Source organism: Elephas maximus, chromosome X (genome assembly GCF_024166365.1).
Source record: "Elephas maximus indicus isolate mEleMax1 chromosome X, mEleMax1 primary haplotype, whole genome shotgun sequence".
NCBI classification, from domain to species: Eukaryota; Metazoa; Chordata; class Mammalia; order Proboscidea; family Elephantidae; genus Elephas; species Elephas maximus.
In genome coordinates, this window is record NC_064846.1 from 154,399,046 (window position 1) to 154,418,646 (window position 19,601).

At 39.5% G+C, this 19,601-nt stretch overlaps 1 protein-coding gene across 1 annotated transcript in view; it reads right to left on the reverse strand.

Annotated features, from left to right (window-relative positions):
- The window catches only part of PDK3 (pyruvate dehydrogenase kinase 3), a 73,856-nt gene that overhangs the window by 5,598 nt on the left and 48,657 nt on the right, over positions 1 to 19,601 (reverse strand). Inside the window, exons 6-11 of the mRNA XM_049871801.1 lie at positions 17,624 to 17,701; positions 10,363 to 10,439; positions 8,619 to 8,720; positions 7,590 to 7,700; positions 2,528 to 2,641; positions 501 to 640 (exon numbers count right to left, since the gene is read on the reverse strand). Coding sequence (XP_049727758.1) covers positions 501 to 640; positions 2,528 to 2,641; positions 7,590 to 7,700; positions 8,619 to 8,720; positions 10,363 to 10,439; positions 17,624 to 17,701 — 622 coding nt within the window. The remainder of the gene's footprint in view (positions 1 to 500; positions 641 to 2,527; positions 2,642 to 7,589; positions 7,701 to 8,618; positions 8,721 to 10,362; positions 10,440 to 17,623; positions 17,702 to 19,601) is intronic.

Consider the following 19,601-nt stretch of genomic DNA (forward strand, 5'->3'; position numbering starts at 1 on the left):
GAGCTTAAGGGTTGTCAGAAGAAAAAAAGTTGGAAACCAAAGACTGGATTATTTTCCTTATTACTATAAAATAGTGAAACTCATTATTTTGCGATTAACCGCTGATTTTAACGTCTTTATTTTTTCAGCCTCAAACCACAAAATTTCTCTATGCATTCTTCTGTAAACCTCTATGGATGATGACAAATGGCAAAGTTGATAACTTCTTATATAAAATTGATGGCAGGACAAACCCTTGCTCACTGCTAATACCTTTAACAGCTCTTTGGTGCGAGGATTCTAGAACAGAGCACCTCTATGTTGCTACTCTGGCTATCCAACTCTTGCTATCCTTCCTTTCTTGGGTGAAAAGTCTGCTCCGATCTTTCTTTCTCTAGGATCACTTTGCTTTTCCAGTGATAACTGCAAAGAAGATGTGGCTGAAAGATATCGATCATCTGGCTGGTATGTTCTGGAGGAAAATCAGATATTTTATTATGAAAATCAAAATGGTAAATTACTGTTTAGCCTTGTATTTTGAAGCATCTCTGGGTTCACTGCTAGGATTGCTCCAATCATCAGCTTCAGGTGTGGTCTTGTAATGGCGCCATGCTGACTTATTAAAAACTGGGAGTCTCTCAAATGATTCACTTGAAAGAGCCTATTGGAAAAACAAAAACATACACGAAAGGTTCGGTGTTATTTTCCCTCATGTAAAATACTAACCCAAATTTTACTATTTAAAAAGTTAAGAACCCAAAACCAAACCTGTTGTTGCCAAGTCAATTCTGACTCATAGCAACCCTGTAGGACAAAGAAGAGCTGCCCCATAGGATTTCCAAGGCTGTAATCTTTAGAGGGAAATCCTGATGGCATAGTGGTTAAGTGAAACGGCTGCTAACCAAAGGGTCAGCAGTTTGAATCCACCAGGTGCTTCTTGGAAACTCCATGGGGCAGTTCTACTCTGTCCTATAGGGCCACCGTGAGTTGGAATTGACTCAACAGCAATGGGTTTGGTTTTTGGTTCTTTTTAATCTTTACAGAAGCAGACTGCCATATCTTTCTACCGCAGAGCAGCTGGTGGGTTTGAATCGCTAACCTTTTGGTTAGCAGCCCAGTGCTTAACTACTGCACCACCAGGGCTCCTTTATAAAAAATTAGAAACCTTAATGCATACCTTTGAACTTTTATCAAAATTATATTTTAGTAGTTTACCTAGACTAGCCAGGAGAAAATTAAAGCATTTTTTAAAGGAATAAAAACATGCACTAATTTAAATCCAGCAATGAAGTACACATCACCAGAGAAAAATGCATTTTAATTCAGTTAATACTGCTTTGAGATACTCAACTGTCTTGACTATATGGTCTTGGACCAGGCACCATTATTCACTGAGCAATTACTCTCCCAAAAGGCCCAGGAAAAAATAAAGTTTTATACATATCAGACTTATAAACATAAGACCATCAAGTGAGATCGACTATCATATCATCTAGAAGCATTGCCATTTAAAATACATGCTCCAAATAACTGGCTAAAATGTGATATATAACATACTATGCAGCTGTTAAAAAGAACTAGTCAGTTCTGTATCAACTGATATGGAAAGAGTGCCAAGATATATTGGCAAGTTAAAAGCAAAAACCAGGTGCTGACACTAACATTTGTGCAAAAGAAATTAGAGACTTAAGTTGTCCCTTTTGTAGTTTTTAAAGGTCTATTATGTGCCTATATTGGAGCCCTGGTGGCACAGTGGTTAAGAGCTAGGCTGCTAACCAAAAGGTCGGCAGTTTGAGTCCACCAGCTGCTCCTTGGAAACCCTACAGGGCTGTTCTGCTCTGCCCTATAGGGTTGCTATGAGTCGGAACTGACTCAACGGCAACAGTTTTTGGTGCCTATATTACCTATTCAAAATATGCCAAATATTCTAGAGTTCAGAAATAGAAGTTTAACACCACCAATGAATGAGAAAAACGGTTACAGAGAACTCTGTTTAATAACAAAGTGAGATCAATTAGATCAATCTTTTATATATCATGATCACTGAATTTTTGTAACTGTGGGAAAGCCAGCAAGTTTTTCAAGCAAAAGACTAAAGATTTCAGTTTATAAAAGCCTGTGTCTTTTTCGATTAGTCCTTCTAATGGACGTGCAATTTTTAAAAAATCACAATTTAGCACTATAGTTTTAAAATCAACATTTTAATAATTTATTAAATATGCTTTGTTTTGCTACATCTGAGCATAAAATGAAGGAGACAACATGGTTCTCACACAAAACTGAAGTAAATCTGAGCTGAACGTAAGAGAAGACAGAGTGGCATTCTCACTTCTTAGGACTCATAGCTTCAAAAGGGAAAGATGCCACAAGCAACCCAAGGTCAAGAAGGGGAAAGTGTTGCCATGTTGTGGGGTTGGCAACCAGTGTCACAGAACAATGTGGGTATTAATTGTTTAATGAGAAACTAATTTGCTCTGTACACCTTCATCTACAGTACAATTAAAAAAAGTAAAGGTGCCTTCATATTAACAGAAACAGAACACAGTACCTTCAAGTAAATGACAGCATCAGTGCCCACTCCTTCCATGGAATAGAGTTTTAGGTCTCCTTGAAAATACCTAGCATACAGACGTGAAATCGGCAAACCATAACCAAATCCAGCCTATGGAGAAAAGAGAATTCATACAGTAAGACTGGTGCAAACACCCCCACGTTTGGCATGACGGCTATTCCGAGAAGACTTAAAAAAAAAAGCTTGACTCAGATTTACATCAAATAAATTACTGATTCTGCCTTTATGATGATAGATATGTACATCTATGGAGAACAACCCCTTAATTTTCACCCTGCAAAACATTTCTCATATGTTCGGAAAATAAGAATAGTCCAAATTTTGACTGTTTTTATCAAGGGGGATTTGATCTGGTACCAAAACTCAAACCACATCATTTCCAAGTTTCATAATCAGATTGCCGTGTTCTTGGAAGTGAAAACTAAAATTAGCACAGGAGTTCAAATCTACCAGTAAGAAGGCTGAAACACTGAAAAGAAAATTTCCTAAGAAGCTACTTCCTAGGGTTCTGGGAATTTTATATCAATATGTTGATATATTGTAGTCTAGAGACAAGTAAAAACATCCCAGTACCCTCCTATATCTCTATATCACAGAACCCCTGACTGTTAATAACAGGTTGTTAAAAAAAAAATTTCTCAGATACGGAGAAGAATAACTGAGACTAATGTCAATAACTTTTGGGGGAAAATGTGTGATACTGCCAAGCTTCCAGGCATGGTCACCTCTGATTAATCTATGAACAAGGTTAAGGGAGGAGGGCAGTAGTCTGAGCCAGGCACACACAGAGGGGTAGTTGCATGGGCTTTGGATTCAGATAGACCTAAGTTCAAATCCATGTTCTGTGTGGCTCAGCAGTTTACTCAACCTCGTTGAGACTATTTTCTCATCTAAAAATCTAATTAAATGTTTACCTCAGAGCTGTCATAAGGATTAAATGGATATAATAAGTATAAAGTCTTAGCATAGTACCTAACACATAGTTAAGGGAGCCCTGGTGGTACAGTGGTTAAGCACTTAGCCGCACAGTGAAAAGTCGGCAGTTCAAACCCACCAGCCGCTCTGTGGAAGAAAGATGTGGTAGCTGCTTCTGTAAAGATTTGCAGTCTTGGAAGCCCTGCGGAGGAGTTCTACTCTTTCCTATAGGGTCTCTATGAGTCGGAATTGACTCCACAGCAACAGGTTTGGTTTTGTTTTTTAACATATAGTAAAACTAAATGAAAGCTGGCTTAGGGCTAGGTACCACTGTCTTGGGGGACATCTAGGTCAATTGGCATAACACAGTTCATAAAGAAAATGTTCTATACCCTACTCTGGTGAGTAGTGTCTAGGGTCTTAAAAGCTTGGGAGCAGTCATCTAAGATACATCTATTGGTCCCACACTGTCAGGAGCAAAGGAGAATGAAGAAAATCAAAGACAGAAGGAAAATATTAGTCCAAAGCACTAATGGACCACACAAACCACAGCCTCCGCCAGCCTGAGCCCAGAAGAACTAAACGGTGCCCAGCTACCACCACTAACTGCTTTGACAGGGATCACAATAGAGGGTCCCAGACACAGCTGGAGAAAAAATGTAATTCAAATTCACATGCACAAAAAAGACCAGACTTAGTGGTCTGACCGCCCCCAGACACCCTGCTAACTCAGAACTGGAGTCACACCCGAAGTCTACCTTTCAGGCCAAAGATTAGGCAGGTCTATAAAACAAACAGTAACACATGTGAGGAACGTGATTTTTACTTCAATCAACTATAGGAGACCAAACGGGCAACACCCGCCCAAAAGCAAAGATGAGAAGGCAGAAAGGGACAGGAAAACTGGACAAATGGACACGGGGAAGCTGGGGTGGAAAGGGAAAGGGGGAGAGTGCTAACACAATGCAGGAATTGTAACCAATGTCACAAAACAATTTGTGTATACATTTTTGAATGAGAAACTAATTTGCACTGTAAACTTCCACCAAAAGCACCATAAGATTACAATAAATAAATAAATGAAAGCTGATATTACAGTTACTCAGAGCAGCAATTTTACCAAGCTACATGGATTTCTGCCATTTTCTAAGATCTCTCATCGACGCTTTCCATAAGGTAGGACCTAACCCAAAGGGCTGGGTGTGACAGAGTACAACCTGCCATTTAAGGGCTTTAGTACTGGCTGAATGTGGCCAGTACTAAAGACGAGATGTTCACAGTAGTGACTGAGGTAACCACAGGCAAGAAAATGGCGTACTCCAGGAAGAGACCTGAGGACATCTGCCTCCTACCTTCAAGCAAGGCACAGAGCCTGCCTCCAGGTCTAACAGGAAGAGCAGAGCAGACCTCAGCTCAATGCAGTAAGGGTGTGAGGAGACAGGTAAGCTTCCAGGAATCCCAAGGAGCTGTGGAACAGGGAGGAGTGACTGACCTCTAGCTTAGACTTGGTGAGTTCAGGAGCATTTCCCCAGTGTCCAGGGATCAACAAGAGTTAGCTAGGTGAACATTCCCCCAAAAAAGAAATAAATGGATGTGTCAAGGCCCCAAACCAAAAGCAAACCCGTTGCCGTCAAGTCAATTCCGACTCAGAGTGGCACAGAGGTATAAAAGAGTAATTTGCTTGGTGAGATTATGTTTTCTAGGAGCACATACCTGCGTGCCCACTTTAAAGCTGAGAAAGATTACTAACTGGAAAAGACGCTAGTGGAAGCATTCCTTCAAAAGGAGAGACCACATGGTACTGTGGACAGAACACAGAGCTGGCCAGTACTGGCTGCACCATTTATTAGCCCAACAACCTTGGGCAAGATACTAACCTCTCTAGGCTTCCATTTCACTTACTCGTCTATAAAATGGGAGGATGGATACATAATTTTTTAAGGTTCCTTACTTCAATTCCTGTTTCATTAAAAAAACAAACAGCAACAACAACAACAAAAACCAGTATGACATAACAGCTATCCTCAGGAGGCTAGTTTGAGACCCAGAATAGATAATCCATATTCCTATTAGACAACTGGAGAAGGCTCTAGATATGTAGTGTCTTATTTTCTTTCTTCCTTTTTTTTTTTTTTCCTTTTTGGCACCTGTTTTCATTTTATTTTTGTTGTGCTTTAGATGAAAGTTTACAGAGCAAACTAGTTTCTCATTAAACAGTTAGTACACATATTGTTTTGTGACATTGATTTCCAACCCCACGACATGCCAATACTCTCCCTTCTTGATCCTGCATTCCCCATTTCCAGCTTTCCTGACCCCTCCTGTCTTCTTTCTAGTCCTTGCCCCTGGGCTGGTGTGCCTATTTAGTCTCGTTTTGTTTTATGGGCCTGTCTAATCTTTGGCTGAAGTGTGAACCTCAGGAGTGACTTCAGTACTGAGTTAAAATGGTGTCCAGGGGTCATACTCTCAGGGTTTCTCCAGTCTCTGTCAGACCAGTGAGTCTGGTCTTGTTTCGTGAGCTAGGATTTTGTTCTCCAGCTCTGTCTGGGACCCTCTACTCTGATCCCGGGCAGAGCAGTTGGTGGTAGTAGGTGGGCACCATCTAATTGTGCTGGACTCAGTCTGGTGGAGGCTGCAGTGCCTGTGGTCCGTTAGCCCTTTGGACTAACCTTTCTGTTGTTTGGTTTTCTTCATTCTCCCTTGCTTCAAACGGGGTGGGACCAGTGGAATATCTTAGATGGCTGCTCAAAAGCTTTTAAGGCCCCAGTGTAGTGTCTTTTTTTATTTTGATGTTTAAGTTTATTTTTATGTTTATTTAACCAGATCCTGGTCAATGCAATGCCTTTCGAAATTGATCTTTCATAAATTTTCCTGAATACTATATAAATGGCTTCCCCTCCATTTTGAACATGCTGAGCATTGTTTGTTTGGAGCTAACCAACTCTGTCTCAAATAAATAATGCGAAGTGTTTGATTTTTATTCATACAAATAAAATCTACTCTTAGGTGCTATCACTCAGGTAGGACTTTAAAATGGAACTTAGTTTATACCCCAAACCATTCTGCAGACTCATATATATGTTGTTGTGTTTAATGACAAAGGGTTCACTTGTTGTTCGTCAATTAGAAACACTCAGTACGGGAAGAAAATGGGGCCCTACCAGGCTCTAAATGCTACCATGGTAACAAGAGGCTTTTCCACTGCCTTAAGAGGGCTGAAAGTGCCATCAAGGGTGAGATGGAAAAGACCCTGAAAATGCATGCCCCACCTATACGTTTCGTGCTCATGCCATTTAATATAAAATTTTTAAGTTTTCCTAATTTAACATTTTAATTATATTAACACATTTGCAACAATGAGCTCAAGCATAACAACGATTGTGAGGATGGCTCAGGACACGGCAGTGTTTTGTTTTGCTGTGCACAGGGTCACTACGAGTCGGGACCGACTCAACGGCACCTAACAACACATTTGATGGGGGAAGTTCAAAGACTGTGGGTGATACTGGCCTCTATGATATGCTTTACCCAAGCGCCCAGGACCAAGCTGCAGCTACGCGCCACATCCTGTTCCTTTTCTCATCTGCTATTAAACTTCTAGGAGTCCCTGGGTGGCGCAAAGGAAGAAGCGATTGACTGCTAGCCAAAAGGTTGGCGGTTCGAACCCACCCAGAGACATCTTGGAAGGATGGTCACAGCCTTGAAAAGCCTATGGAACAGTTCTACTCTGACACACATGGGGTCACCATGAGTCAGAATCAATGGCAATGGGTTTATATTTTTTAGTTTATTAAACTTCCACTGCCCCCTCCCCCAAGGGTAGCACTAAGTAGTAAATGGTGTTCCGGTAGCTGTTTTACCACAGTGAAGTGCTGTCTCTCTGTATTTAGGGATGATGCACTCAGCTGTGAGTGTTTCTTAGCTAGGAATTAGAGAAGAAATCTAAGTCCAAAGGAGCCACCAAGAAAAGTGGCAGAGGCATAAAATTGCCCCTCCTCCAAACTATACAGGAAATACTGTAATTCAACGAGGACAGCGTAACAACCTGGGGAAACAGCCAGCTCTCTGCAAGTCCCTTTGCATGTTACTGATATTCTCTTAAGCAGCAGTTTAAAATGCTTACCAAAGGGGCAGCTCTTGTAGGCTCCAGGCTAGGTCTGGGAGCAGTTGAATACATATAGTTAAAAAGACGATCTATTTTTCGGAGTGGGACACCACCACCTTGGTCACTTATCTGCAATATACAAAATGTTAAAAAAAAAATAAAGTCAATTTATACTTAGTAGGAGACAATGAGTTCATTAAATAAGGTAGACACCAGATAGCTCTAAAAACCTACAAGGGCTCTGAACTCCCAATGCAAATATGGCTCCTTTGTGAACCACGTTAAACAAGGAGGCAGAGTACTACAGTAGACTCAGATAGGCTTGGATTTAAAGTCTCAACCTTAGTGCCCTGAATAATGGAGTTCTAATGGACTTGAAGGGACATGGGTGGTTCTGTGGTAAAATTCTCGCCTTCCATGAAGGAGACCCAGGTTCAGTTCCTAGCCAATGCGCATCATGCAAGCTACCACCCATCTGCCAGTGAAGACGTGCATGCTGCTATGATAATGAACACATTTCTGCATAGCATCCAGACCAAGCTGGACTAGTAAGAAAGGCCTGGTAATCTACTTTGGAACATCAGCCAATGAAAACCCTATGGATCACAACGGTCCAATCCGCAACCGGTCATGGGAACGGCGCAGGACCAGGCAGTGTTTCGTTCCATAGTACATGGAGTCACCATGAGTCGGAGGCCAATACCACGGCATCTAACAATATAACAACAATGAGGTTGAAGTGAGGTGATGTAAGTCAAGGATCTAGCATGGTACTTACAAATAAGACAATAAATAAACGTCAGTTTTCTTCTCTTGTCTCTTTTTTTTTTTTACCCTTTAAGCCAAACCTGTTGCCATCGAGTCAATTCTGACTCATAGTGACCCTATAGGACAGAGTAGAACTGCCCTGTAGGGTTTCCAAGGAGCAGCTGGTGGATTCGAACTGCTGACCTTTTGGTTAGCAGCCGATCTCTTAACTACTACGCCACCAGGGCTCTGTATTAAATTAACCGATAATTAAAGGATAAATGCAAATAAAGCAGTTACCTTAATGGATAAGTCTTCTTTACCCAAAGTAACAAGGGTTTTAACAGCTGGGTAGCCCTCTTTTCTATCTTCATATAATTCTACTGTTGCTCTCATTGAGTTCTAAAATGATAAGACCTTTTTTTTTAGCGTATCACTGACTCACATAATTTAAAAAAAAAAATAGCATAAGATTACTTATACACAACAGTTCTTTATGGGGCAAATATTAGTTGGAGTTCTACGGCATTTCCCCCCCTCCAAAAAGCTTAGCTAAACATATCTTAAGATCAAGGCAAAATTCCTGACACTTCATTTTGTTTTTCATCTAGTTTTAGCCCCAACCACCACACTAAATTTTTTTTTTTTTGCTTTACAGTATTGGAATTATTCAACTTTATACCCGAGAGGAATGTTTTTATCACATGTAATGAGGCTGCAGAAGCTGATTTTTGCACTTTAAATCCTATTTATCAGCCTGCATTTTATAGAGTACCTTTCCTCTAAAGGAGGCAGAAAGCCTGAAAAGATGCATGCTTCCCAGAAAAATTAATCATTTGGCTGAAAAAGATGAAATTCCAGTTAAAAAGGAATTCTGAGAAAGCCACAGCTGTTGAAGAGAAATTTCACAATTGAATGCCCATCTCAACCTTAAAGTGTTACATCATTAACATTATAATTTTTGGAAGCAAATCAGCATAACTGATTTTTCAGGTGCTCAGTTCTGAGTTTTACGCATTGGAAGGAATGAAATTTCAGCTGAAATGCCTTGTGCCTGCAATACCGCTATGGTAAAGGCCAATAACTACTGGGCCGCTACGGTAAAGGCCATTAACTACTGGGCCGCTACGGTAAAGGCCATTAACTACTGGGCTGCTACGGTAAAGGCCATTAACTACTGGTTAACGAAAGCAACGGCTTAAGCTGCAGAGTCTAAAGAGCCTTCTCTTTGTCCTTTTTGGTCCAGTTCTTCCACATCTTTCCTCTCTGCCTCTGTCAGTTCTTCTGGATTGACCGAAATACATAAAGGGCTTTACGGTATCTCTCAGGACAGGAACGATTACTAATGCATCTACATGCTTAATGTTCATAGCATAAATATGCATAAACATGTTTTTTATTTTGATCTGGCTACCAACAATAAAGCCTTTGCCAGGTTTGGAAACTAAAAAGCATCTCTATGCTGACGAAGAGTGAGCTACTTGTATCAGGTGGACACTTGAGACTGTGTTGGCATCTCCTGTCTGGAGGGGGGATGGGAGGATAGAGAGAGTTGGAAGCTGGCAAAATTGTCACGAAAGGAGAGACTGGAAGGGTTGACTCATTGGGGGAGAGCAAGTGGGAGTATGGAGTAAAAAAAAAATGGAGTAAGGTGTATATAAACTTGTATGTGATAGTCTGACTTGATTTATAAACGTTCACTTGAAGCCCAATAAAAGTTAATAAAAAATGAATAAATAAAATAAAAAGCATCTCTAATCTCATAACTGAAGAAAAAAACAGTATGGATTTTACAAAAAAAAATCAGTAAAGCACAATTAAGTCTCGAGATCAATATGTACTAATATTCACCAAAACTATATTGTACACAGCAATTTTTCATCTCACAGTGTACAAATTATAAAACCCAGAGGATATCAGAAATAGCGTTTTTAAAATGGCTATGCAAAACCTTTTTCTTATGCTAATCTAATGAATCCATTATGCCCTGAATCAAAGTAATTTAAAATGAAGACTTCTTTCCATGTTTTTAAATTCCACTTACCTTGAACAACTCAAATAGCATGTGAAACAGATGTGAGGGCACATAAACTACCTGAATAGGTTTGTCTGGAGCTTTGGCTGAAAACAGAGACAAAGCCACCAATGAATAAGGTCTCAAACTAGAAGTCAAGAATGACTTTGGCATTTCATTTCCCAAGTACATAAAAAAAGAACTCTATGAAAGGTTAACTTCCGTTTCTACTCCTAAAGGCAGGGCTGAGAAAAAGCACATGCTTTGGAATCGAACAAACTTGGGTTGAAACTCTAGTTCTTTCACTTACCAGCTATATGACTGGGCAAATGACTCAATCTCTTTGAAGCTCGGTTTCCCCCTGGGCAGAACTGGAATATTGTCACCTATGTCATAACATTCTGGGAATTATGTTAGATCACCCAAATGTCACTCAATGTTTCTCAAGATGAGGGATACTTTCCACGACTGACCCTAGCATGAAGCTTAGGGACTGTGAAGCCACAGGAGAAATGGGGCACAGCTTCTTGGTGAACTGGACTAACCAGAAATGTCAAAACAATAAATTATGACAAACAAGGCATATTACACAGCAGAATGTAAGGTTCACATAACTTTTTCTGTTAGCAACTAGCAGACAAAGCCCCCGTGACCTAGGGTCCTTTCTCCTTGCATAAGGGATCCCCTGAGGAAAATCTGAGAAACACTGAATTCCATGTCAATCACTAAGAACAGCATGGGGTATGGAGTAGGTGCTCAAAAGTTCAGTCCTTCCTCTTCCTAGTGACCCCAAGTCACTTAAGAGATTGAAACTACAAGAGCTTTCTCAACTAGAATGCAGATATACCCAAACATGTTATAATTTCAACTACTTCCTCTAATAAATTCACAATATAGAGCTAACATGTTTGATACATAACTGTTTGCAAAGCTTTCACGATACATTATCTAATTTAATCCTTATGACAATGCTGTGTGGTTCGTAAGGGTGGCCATTATTACAAAGCCAGCTGAAACTGGCTTTCCAATGTAGGTGAAGGAATACATATATAGGTGAGGAAATAGGCTTTAGAGAGGCTATGTGACTTGCCCACAGTAATAGAAGGGGTGCTGAAACTGGACATCTGAAGCAAGATCTTTTGGTTCTGAATCCCAAACCCTTTGATGATCAGTTACTTTTTTCAAATTACATGCAAATGGTTTAAAAGTTTTTAAAAAGGAAAAAGCAAAAGTCCCCCCACCCTTTCCCATTTCACCACTCAGACCCGTTTCAGTAAATCATAAATCTTGACTATTTACGCTTTAGTTCTTCTGGTTGATAATATTTACAGCCTGCTCTGTAACATTAATTCAGTTCTCTGTGCTTTGCCTATAGATTCTTTCAAAAAGTTGAAAATCAATAGTGTCAGTGTTGGTGATATTATAACTAGGTAAATATTGGTCACTGCAGAGCGGCTACCACAAGGTACCAGGACATTTCCTTTCCTATGAGTCTGATGACATAATGCATGTGTCGCTTGAAAGAGAATGTTCTCAGCCTTAAGGTGAAATAGATTCTCCTTATACGCCTCCTATAGGGTTGTCAGGCGTGGGAATTGGCTCAACAGCAATGGGTTTGGTTTTTGGTTACATGCCTCCAACTGCTCAAAATTATGGTACTCTTTTTAGGTTGCTTAATATTTGGACTGTATCTTTCTTACACAGTTTTCAACTTTTCCTGGAGTTTCTAGCTACCTCACTGCAGAAGGTTGAATACCTGTACCTACTGCCGTTGAGTTAATTCCAACTCATAGGTTGAAGAGTGGCCCTAAAAAGGTATGCCCAAGCCCTACTCCCCAGTACCTGTGAATGTGACCTTATTTGGAAATAGTCTTTGCAGAAGTAATTAAGTTAAGGGTCATGCTGTATTTAGGGTGGGCCCTAAAACCAATGACTAGTGTCCTTATAAGAGAACAGAGACAGAAACTTGAGGACACAGAGATACAGGGCAAGGCCATGTGAAGATGGAGGCAGAGATTGGAGTGATGGGTCTACAAGCCTAAGAAGGCCGGCTGTCACCAGAAGCTAGAAGAGAGGCATGGAATTTTCTCCCTCAGAGCCTCCAGAAGGAACTAACACTGCTGACACCTTGATTTCAGACTCCTGGCCTCCAGAACAATGAGAGAATAACTTTCTGTTGTTTTAAGCCACCCAAAATCCATTGCCATCAAGTTGATTCCAACTCATAGCGATCCTATATGACAGAGTAGAATTGCCCCATAGGGTTTCCAAGGCTGTAATCTTTATGGGAACAGGTCAGGTCTTTTCTCCCACAGAGCCGCTGGTAGGTTCCAACCATAGACCTTTCAATTAGCAGCCAAGTGCTTAACCACTGCACCACCAGGGCTCCTCTAAGCCACCCAGTTTGTGGTAATTTGTACGGCAGCCCTAGGAAACTAGTACAGCCTCTTTTGGGGTAACTGAGACAAGAAACATGCTTTCTTCACCATATCTCTAAGATCATTCAGCTTCTTACTCTATTGCATAGTATCCATTCCATTCTTCAAGATTTTTCACATTAGAATAGATTGCTTTCCAGAGGTGCTTCACAGTCATCCTAAAATATTTTACTGAAGATCTAGAATGCTTTTCACTATTTCTTATATCCATATTATATATACTGTCAAGTCAGTCAGGTAACCTACCTCAGAAAAGTGTGCATGAGAGACACATTTCTCAATCCTTTTACATCTGATGCCCTTGCTTGGAGATTTGGCTAGGTATAGAATCTGGGTTCAAAATCATTTTCCCTCAGAATTTAAGAAGAAGATCTTCTGGCAGTGACATACCTTGGTTGTGATATTTTTGTTTAAGAATAAAGAACCAGATGGATCATCAGAAGTAACTGGTGTTCCATTGCCCTCTGGGGCTTTCCCCTAAATAGGAAGGCTGACTTGGGGCTCTGTGTACATGCTCCAGATGTTTCAACAGGCTTTAGGATGAGCACAGGGTCTCTGATTGCAGGGTCGCCAAATGCTTAAATGAAGACAGCTTTACTTTGGGATACCAACACTCAAGTGAACAATCCCAGTTCTTCCCAGGTAGTCTTTTGAAGAGGGCACTTTTATTTTTGCCCAGGGGAAAATGCCTCTGTCTGGCTGTAGGCAGAGGCCGGCCAGGGTCAACCAGCTCGCCATCAACCCTCCATACTCTTGCTCAGACCAGCTCTCAATTAACCCCTGCCTTTTGGCTCCACCTTCTCATTCCAGTCCTTGGCACCTCCCAGTTCTGCTCCCAGAGTCTCTCCGCAGTTTAATCCTTGACAGATCAGGTGCCATTTCTGCTGTAGCCTCTCCCTTTGTGGTCTTCTGCTCTGTTCCAGTAATCAGCATACCTCCATCTGGTTACCCTCGCTCAGGAGTTGGGAGTGTTGGTCCACTTGGTGACCATCCTTCACCCCTCTCCCTTTTCCTTTGCTGGTTTTCTTTGTATTTCTTTACTGCTATTTTAATGGAGCCTGAGGAGTAAGCTGAGTGCTTAGTCTATCTTGAACCCAAATGCAGGATTAGTTACATAAACATCTTTATGAATTCAACTTTTTCACTCCAAATTTCAGGGAAAACGTAATCTTAAAATACCTTTTATCGTTTTTTTCACTTCGACATTTTCTAGAAGCCATCTGAAGGCTTGCTCAATGACTAATACTTTTCTTGGGGGAAGATTACAGTTTAGATTTCTTTCATTCCTTTTAAGACCATGTCAGATATTTTTGTCCGTGAATCTTCCCTAATCCTGGGTTCAGTGGCTGTTAAATAGTAGACCCTTACTGGATGTTTGCTGACTTTCTGTAACTAGGCACAAATGGAATATGAATTACCTATCTAACGGAACATTTTAAAAAGTCACTGGACAAAATGGTCCAGGTTTTTTATGCTCATGACTCAATAAATAATAGTCTCTGGTTTGCACAGTCATCACTCCACATATCATTAGTTAAAACAACATCTAATAAATACCAAGAGAATTCTGCCTAGGATAAAAAGAATTTTATTTTCAGATAGTTCTCCTATAAGAGTGAAAAAAAATGAAGGCTAAACAGAAAAAAATGCATTTAAGAGAAAAGGTAGCTGGGCATTTAATGGCTATATTAATAGTTATTTAACCCATCTGGGACTCAGCATCCCATCTCTAAAATGGGCATAGTATATATCCCACTGGGTTAATATAAGGATTAAATGAGATAATGGTGATAAACTATTTTATACAGAGCCTGTCACACAGTAAGCACTCAATAAATGTTGGATATTATTACTAAAAATTAATTTCTACAATATTAGCAGAGCTACCAGTAATGGAAGGAGCCCTGGTGGCACACTGGTTAAGCACTTGGCTGCTAATCAAAAGGTTAGCAGTTTGAAGACACCTAGTATCTCCGCAGGCGAAAGAACTGGCGATCTGCTTCCGTAAAGATTACTTGTTGCCTTCGAGTCGATTTCAACTCCGACTCACAGCAACCCTGTAGGACAGAGTCGAACTGCCCCATAGGGTTTCTAAGGCTGTAATCTTTATGGGAGCAGACTGCCACATCTTTGTCCTGAGGAGCGGCTGGTGGGTTTGAACCACCAACCTTTCCATTAGCAGCCGAGCACTTAACTGTTGTGCCAAAAGGGTTCCTTTCCATAAAGATTACAGTCTAGAAAACCCTGTGGGGAAATTCTACTCTGTCACATGGGGTCGCTATGAGTCAGAATGAGTGCCACTGAGTTGACTCAATGGCACACAACACCACTACCACCAGTAATGGCTTTTTCAATTATTGTCTGGAATCACTTGACTGAAAGTACCCATAAAAGTATCCCATGTGGGGAAACTAGAGGTCATAGATCCCAGGATACCTTCTCTACGAACCCTCTTATAACAAAATATATATACTATGATTTAAAATTTTGATGCTTCCCACCAAACTCATAGCTCTGAACCACCTCTTGACAGGAAAGACTAATCTAGCAATGGTGAAGACATGCAAGTAGTGCTAATGAGTCTTAGCTTTCCCAAGTCTGGTGAGTCAGAAAGATTTGAAACCTGATATAAAATAAATAAAATTCTGTTATTTTAATACTCCTGTTAAAAGTGTTACAGAAAGGACAATAAAGGAAATTTACTATAGCTTGTCACCAGGATTCAGAATTCTAGTAATTACTGGTGAATATTGATGGTGTTCCCACAGTATGTGCTACGTAATCCTAGTTAATGCTCTCTCAGGGGCCTAGATTGGGGAAAAAAATGGAAAACTCAGAAACAAAAGATTATATGTTGAACTAATGCAATTAAATTCTCAGGTAGTAACAAGTGATTCTTTTGTTACTGGTAGCCTTACTCACTCTGAAGTCCACAGCAGCAGGCAGCAAGTGATACCATTCTATCTGATGACTGTCAAAGACACTATGCTAGGTTAGACGGGCTCTGAGACCGAATCCATTTAGAATCTGGATCTGACTCCTGCCTTGAAAATGGAGTCAGCTGTTGTAATGTGGGAAAATTTCTCTCTCTCTCATTATAAAGCAGCAGCATCTACTTACAGTGTTCAGAACCAATTTCCGGCCTATATCTCTAAAACAGAACTTGTTAAAGCTAAACCCACCAAGTGGCTCCGAGGGAGAAAGACCTGGCAATCTGCTTCCATAAAGATTACAGCCAAGAAAACCCTATGAGGCAGTTCTACTCTGTCACATAGGGTCGCTATGAGTCAGATTTGACAGGGGATCATCCAACAACAATAACACACACAGACATATATGCAACATTTTGCTCATTATATGTAATATAGGAAAAATCTGAAGCCCTACATGTCTGCCCACAGAGAAATGGTTCAATAAATTATGGTAATCTACATCATGGATGGAGGAGCCCTGGTAGCATAATGGTTAAGCGCTTGGCTGCTAACCAAAAGGTTAGCGGTTCAAACCTAACAGCTGCTCCACGGGAGAAAAGACCTGGCAATCTGTTCCTGTAAAGATTACAGCCTTGGAAACCCTATGGGGCACTTCTACTCTGTCCTATAGGGTCCCTATGAGTTGGGATCCACTCAACAGCATATTAACAACATAACAACAACAACATTATGGCCAATCTGTAAATGATGTTAACACATGCAAAGATCTTCAAAGTAAAGCAAAAAACACAAGTTACAGAACATGTATAGTTTGAACCCTACTTTTTTTTATATAAAAGACAAAGCTGTGTATGGGACTGAGAGAGGTGGGGGGCTTTCATTTTTGATTCTACATTCCCGTATTGTCTATATTTTTACAATGAGCATATTTCTTGTAATTTATAAATTTTTAAAAAACATATACAAATATAGAATGATATGAATAATATAAAAACCAGCTATAACCCCACTATCCAGAGAGCCATTGTTTACATTTTAGTAGTATAAATCCTTCAAAGTATTTTCCAAAGAACTTACACTATTGTAAACTTTTACAGCCTGTGTTTAAAAAAACTCAACTTTCCTCATACATTAAATATTCCTTTACAGCATTTATTTTTAAAAAGCATTATTTTGAATGGTTGCATAGTATTCTATCTTACGGCTGTAGCATACTTTACTGAAATAATCCTCTGTTGTGAAAAACTTGGGTTGTTTTCTAGTTTTTCCTATATGAAAACCACTGTGATCATCACTCTCGTACGTAAATCTCTGCACATATCTATTTTCTTATAATAAATTTGCTGAAGTTTAATTCAGTGGACAAAAGAATACAATCACTGTTAATTTAATTTACTAGGCCAAGAAGAAAGAACATTGTTAGTATTTTTGAGAAAGGCTGTACTAATTTAAACTTACGCCAGAAATGTAGAGGTGTCCATGAGAGAGTATTTTTCTGGGCACAAATTCAAAGCCTTAAGATGTTTTAATCACTGACATTTTGAAAGACAAAAATGGCATGTCTCTGTGGTTTTTTATTGTTGTTGTACTTCCTTGATTAGTAAAGTTAAATACTCTTCCATATGTTCATTGACTGTTTGCATTTGTTATTTTGAGAATTGTCTGTTTTTACCTTGGTGCGTTTTCTACCTTGATTACTTCTGCTCCAAGAACTTTGGGGTCTAATACGTCACATATTTCTGTACTAAAACTCCTTACAATACAGCTGGTTGACCAAAGGTTATAGAGAAAGTTTTTAAAAGACATAAGGGATTTAAAAGCAGCATAATTTTAGGACCTCGCTAAAATATAGCTCAGGTACAATAATCAGTTCTTTAGTGAACTTCTTTGCATTTAAGGTTAAAATTATCTTTCTTTTACCATTGAATTCTTCGACTTCCAGCTCTGGAGCTACCAAGTAATACTGTTCACACAGCATCTTGGCTGTTTCATACGCATCTGCAAAGAAAGAAAAAACTTTAGCCGCTGTACTAATAACAGGCACAAAACCCAAAAACCAAACCCATTGCTGTGGAGTGGATTCGGACTCATAGCAATCCTACAGGACAGAGGAGAACAGCCCCATAGGGTTTCCAAGGCTGTAAATCTTTACAAATGCTGACTGCCACATCTTTCTCCCATGGAGCAGCTGGCTATGGAGTCAATTCTGACTCATAGCCATCCTATGGGGTAGTTCTACACAGTTTCCAAAGCTGTAACTCAATACAGAAGCAGACTGCCACATCTTTCTCTCGCAGAGCGGCTGGTGGGTTGGAACTTCCAACCTTTCAGTTAACATCCGAGTACTTAAACACGGTGCCACCAGAGCTCCTTTAACATAGGCACAAGTATGTATATATTATATATATAAACATACAAATTTAATAGAAAAAACAAACAAGGACAATTTCTAAACTAATAGATTTAGAATTAATTAACTACCACCTAAAAATTAAAGCCTTGTTTTTGGCTTGGACAGAATTACTGACTAAACCTAATTTTTTCTTCCCTTAAATTTTTAATGACCACAATATTGTCTCTATATTAAAATACCGGACTAGCTCAGAAGGATGGGGAAAAAATTATAAAGCAAAGTGTACTATATATTTCACTTGGGCTTTTCTCTTGACTGTAAGCAATTTGAGATCAGGGTTTGTGTCTTATGCTCGTTTGGCAACTCACAGAATTTAGTTTGGTGCCTGTGGAGATGATCAATAAATATTCCTTGATTTAATAAATTTTAATTCTTATGATAATTCACTTCTTAAAAATAGTTTTACTGAGATATAATTCACATGCCAAACAATTCATTCATTTAAAGCATACAAGTCAAAGGTTTTTAGCATATTCACAGTCGCACATCCATCACCACAATCGATGTTACAACATTTTCAACACTTCACAGTTACTCCCCATTGCTCCCCTCTTCTAGCCCCTGGCAACCACGGATCCACTTTGTGTCTACAGATTTTCATTTCTGGAAATTTCATATAAATGGAATCATATAATATGTGGCTTTTTGTGTCTGGCTTCTTGCACTTAGCGTAATGTTTCTGAGGTTCATCCATGTGGTAACGTGTCAGTATTTCAGGCCTTTTTTATTCCTGAATAATATTCCATTGTCTAGATACACCACCTTTTGTTTATCCATTCATCAGTTGATGGGTATTTGGGTTGTTTCCACTTTTCAGCTATTATGAATAATGCTACTATGAACATTCATGTCTAAGTTTTTGTGTGAACATGTTTTCATTTCTCTTGGGTACAGACCTAGGAGTGGAACTGTTGGGTCATGTGGTAACTCTGTGTTTAACTGAGGAACTGCCACCGGACAGTTTTCCAAAGCAAGAAGATTTTTTTCTTAAGTTTCACCTCTATACTTTCTAAAGATCAGATATCAGATTACTTTTAAATGCTTCATGGGCATATTTGTAATTTTCTCAACTGGATATCACTTCTTTGTAGACAGGCTTATGCTTCTTTTGTTCCCCACATCAAAACTACATATAGACACTTGCTTAAGATTCAAGAGGTAAGAGAAAGAAAAGAAGGAAAGGAGGGAAAGAAGAAAGGGAAAAAAATACAAGCCCTATAGAATTTAAATGTTAACATTTGACATTATCAAGCTACAATAATACAAAGATAAGATTAGTTCAGACTATAAGTATTGGTTCATTTATCTGACACGACTACCAAATTAAAACTTTATATTGATTGTTTGGCCTCAGAGTAAACATTCTCATTACCTTAGTAAACTCTTATAATTGAATCATTATAAAGAACCACCGATAGAGATGTTAGAATGACTCTCTGACAAGAAGATTTAATGAGAGATAGCAAAAACGAAATGGCAGTAAGA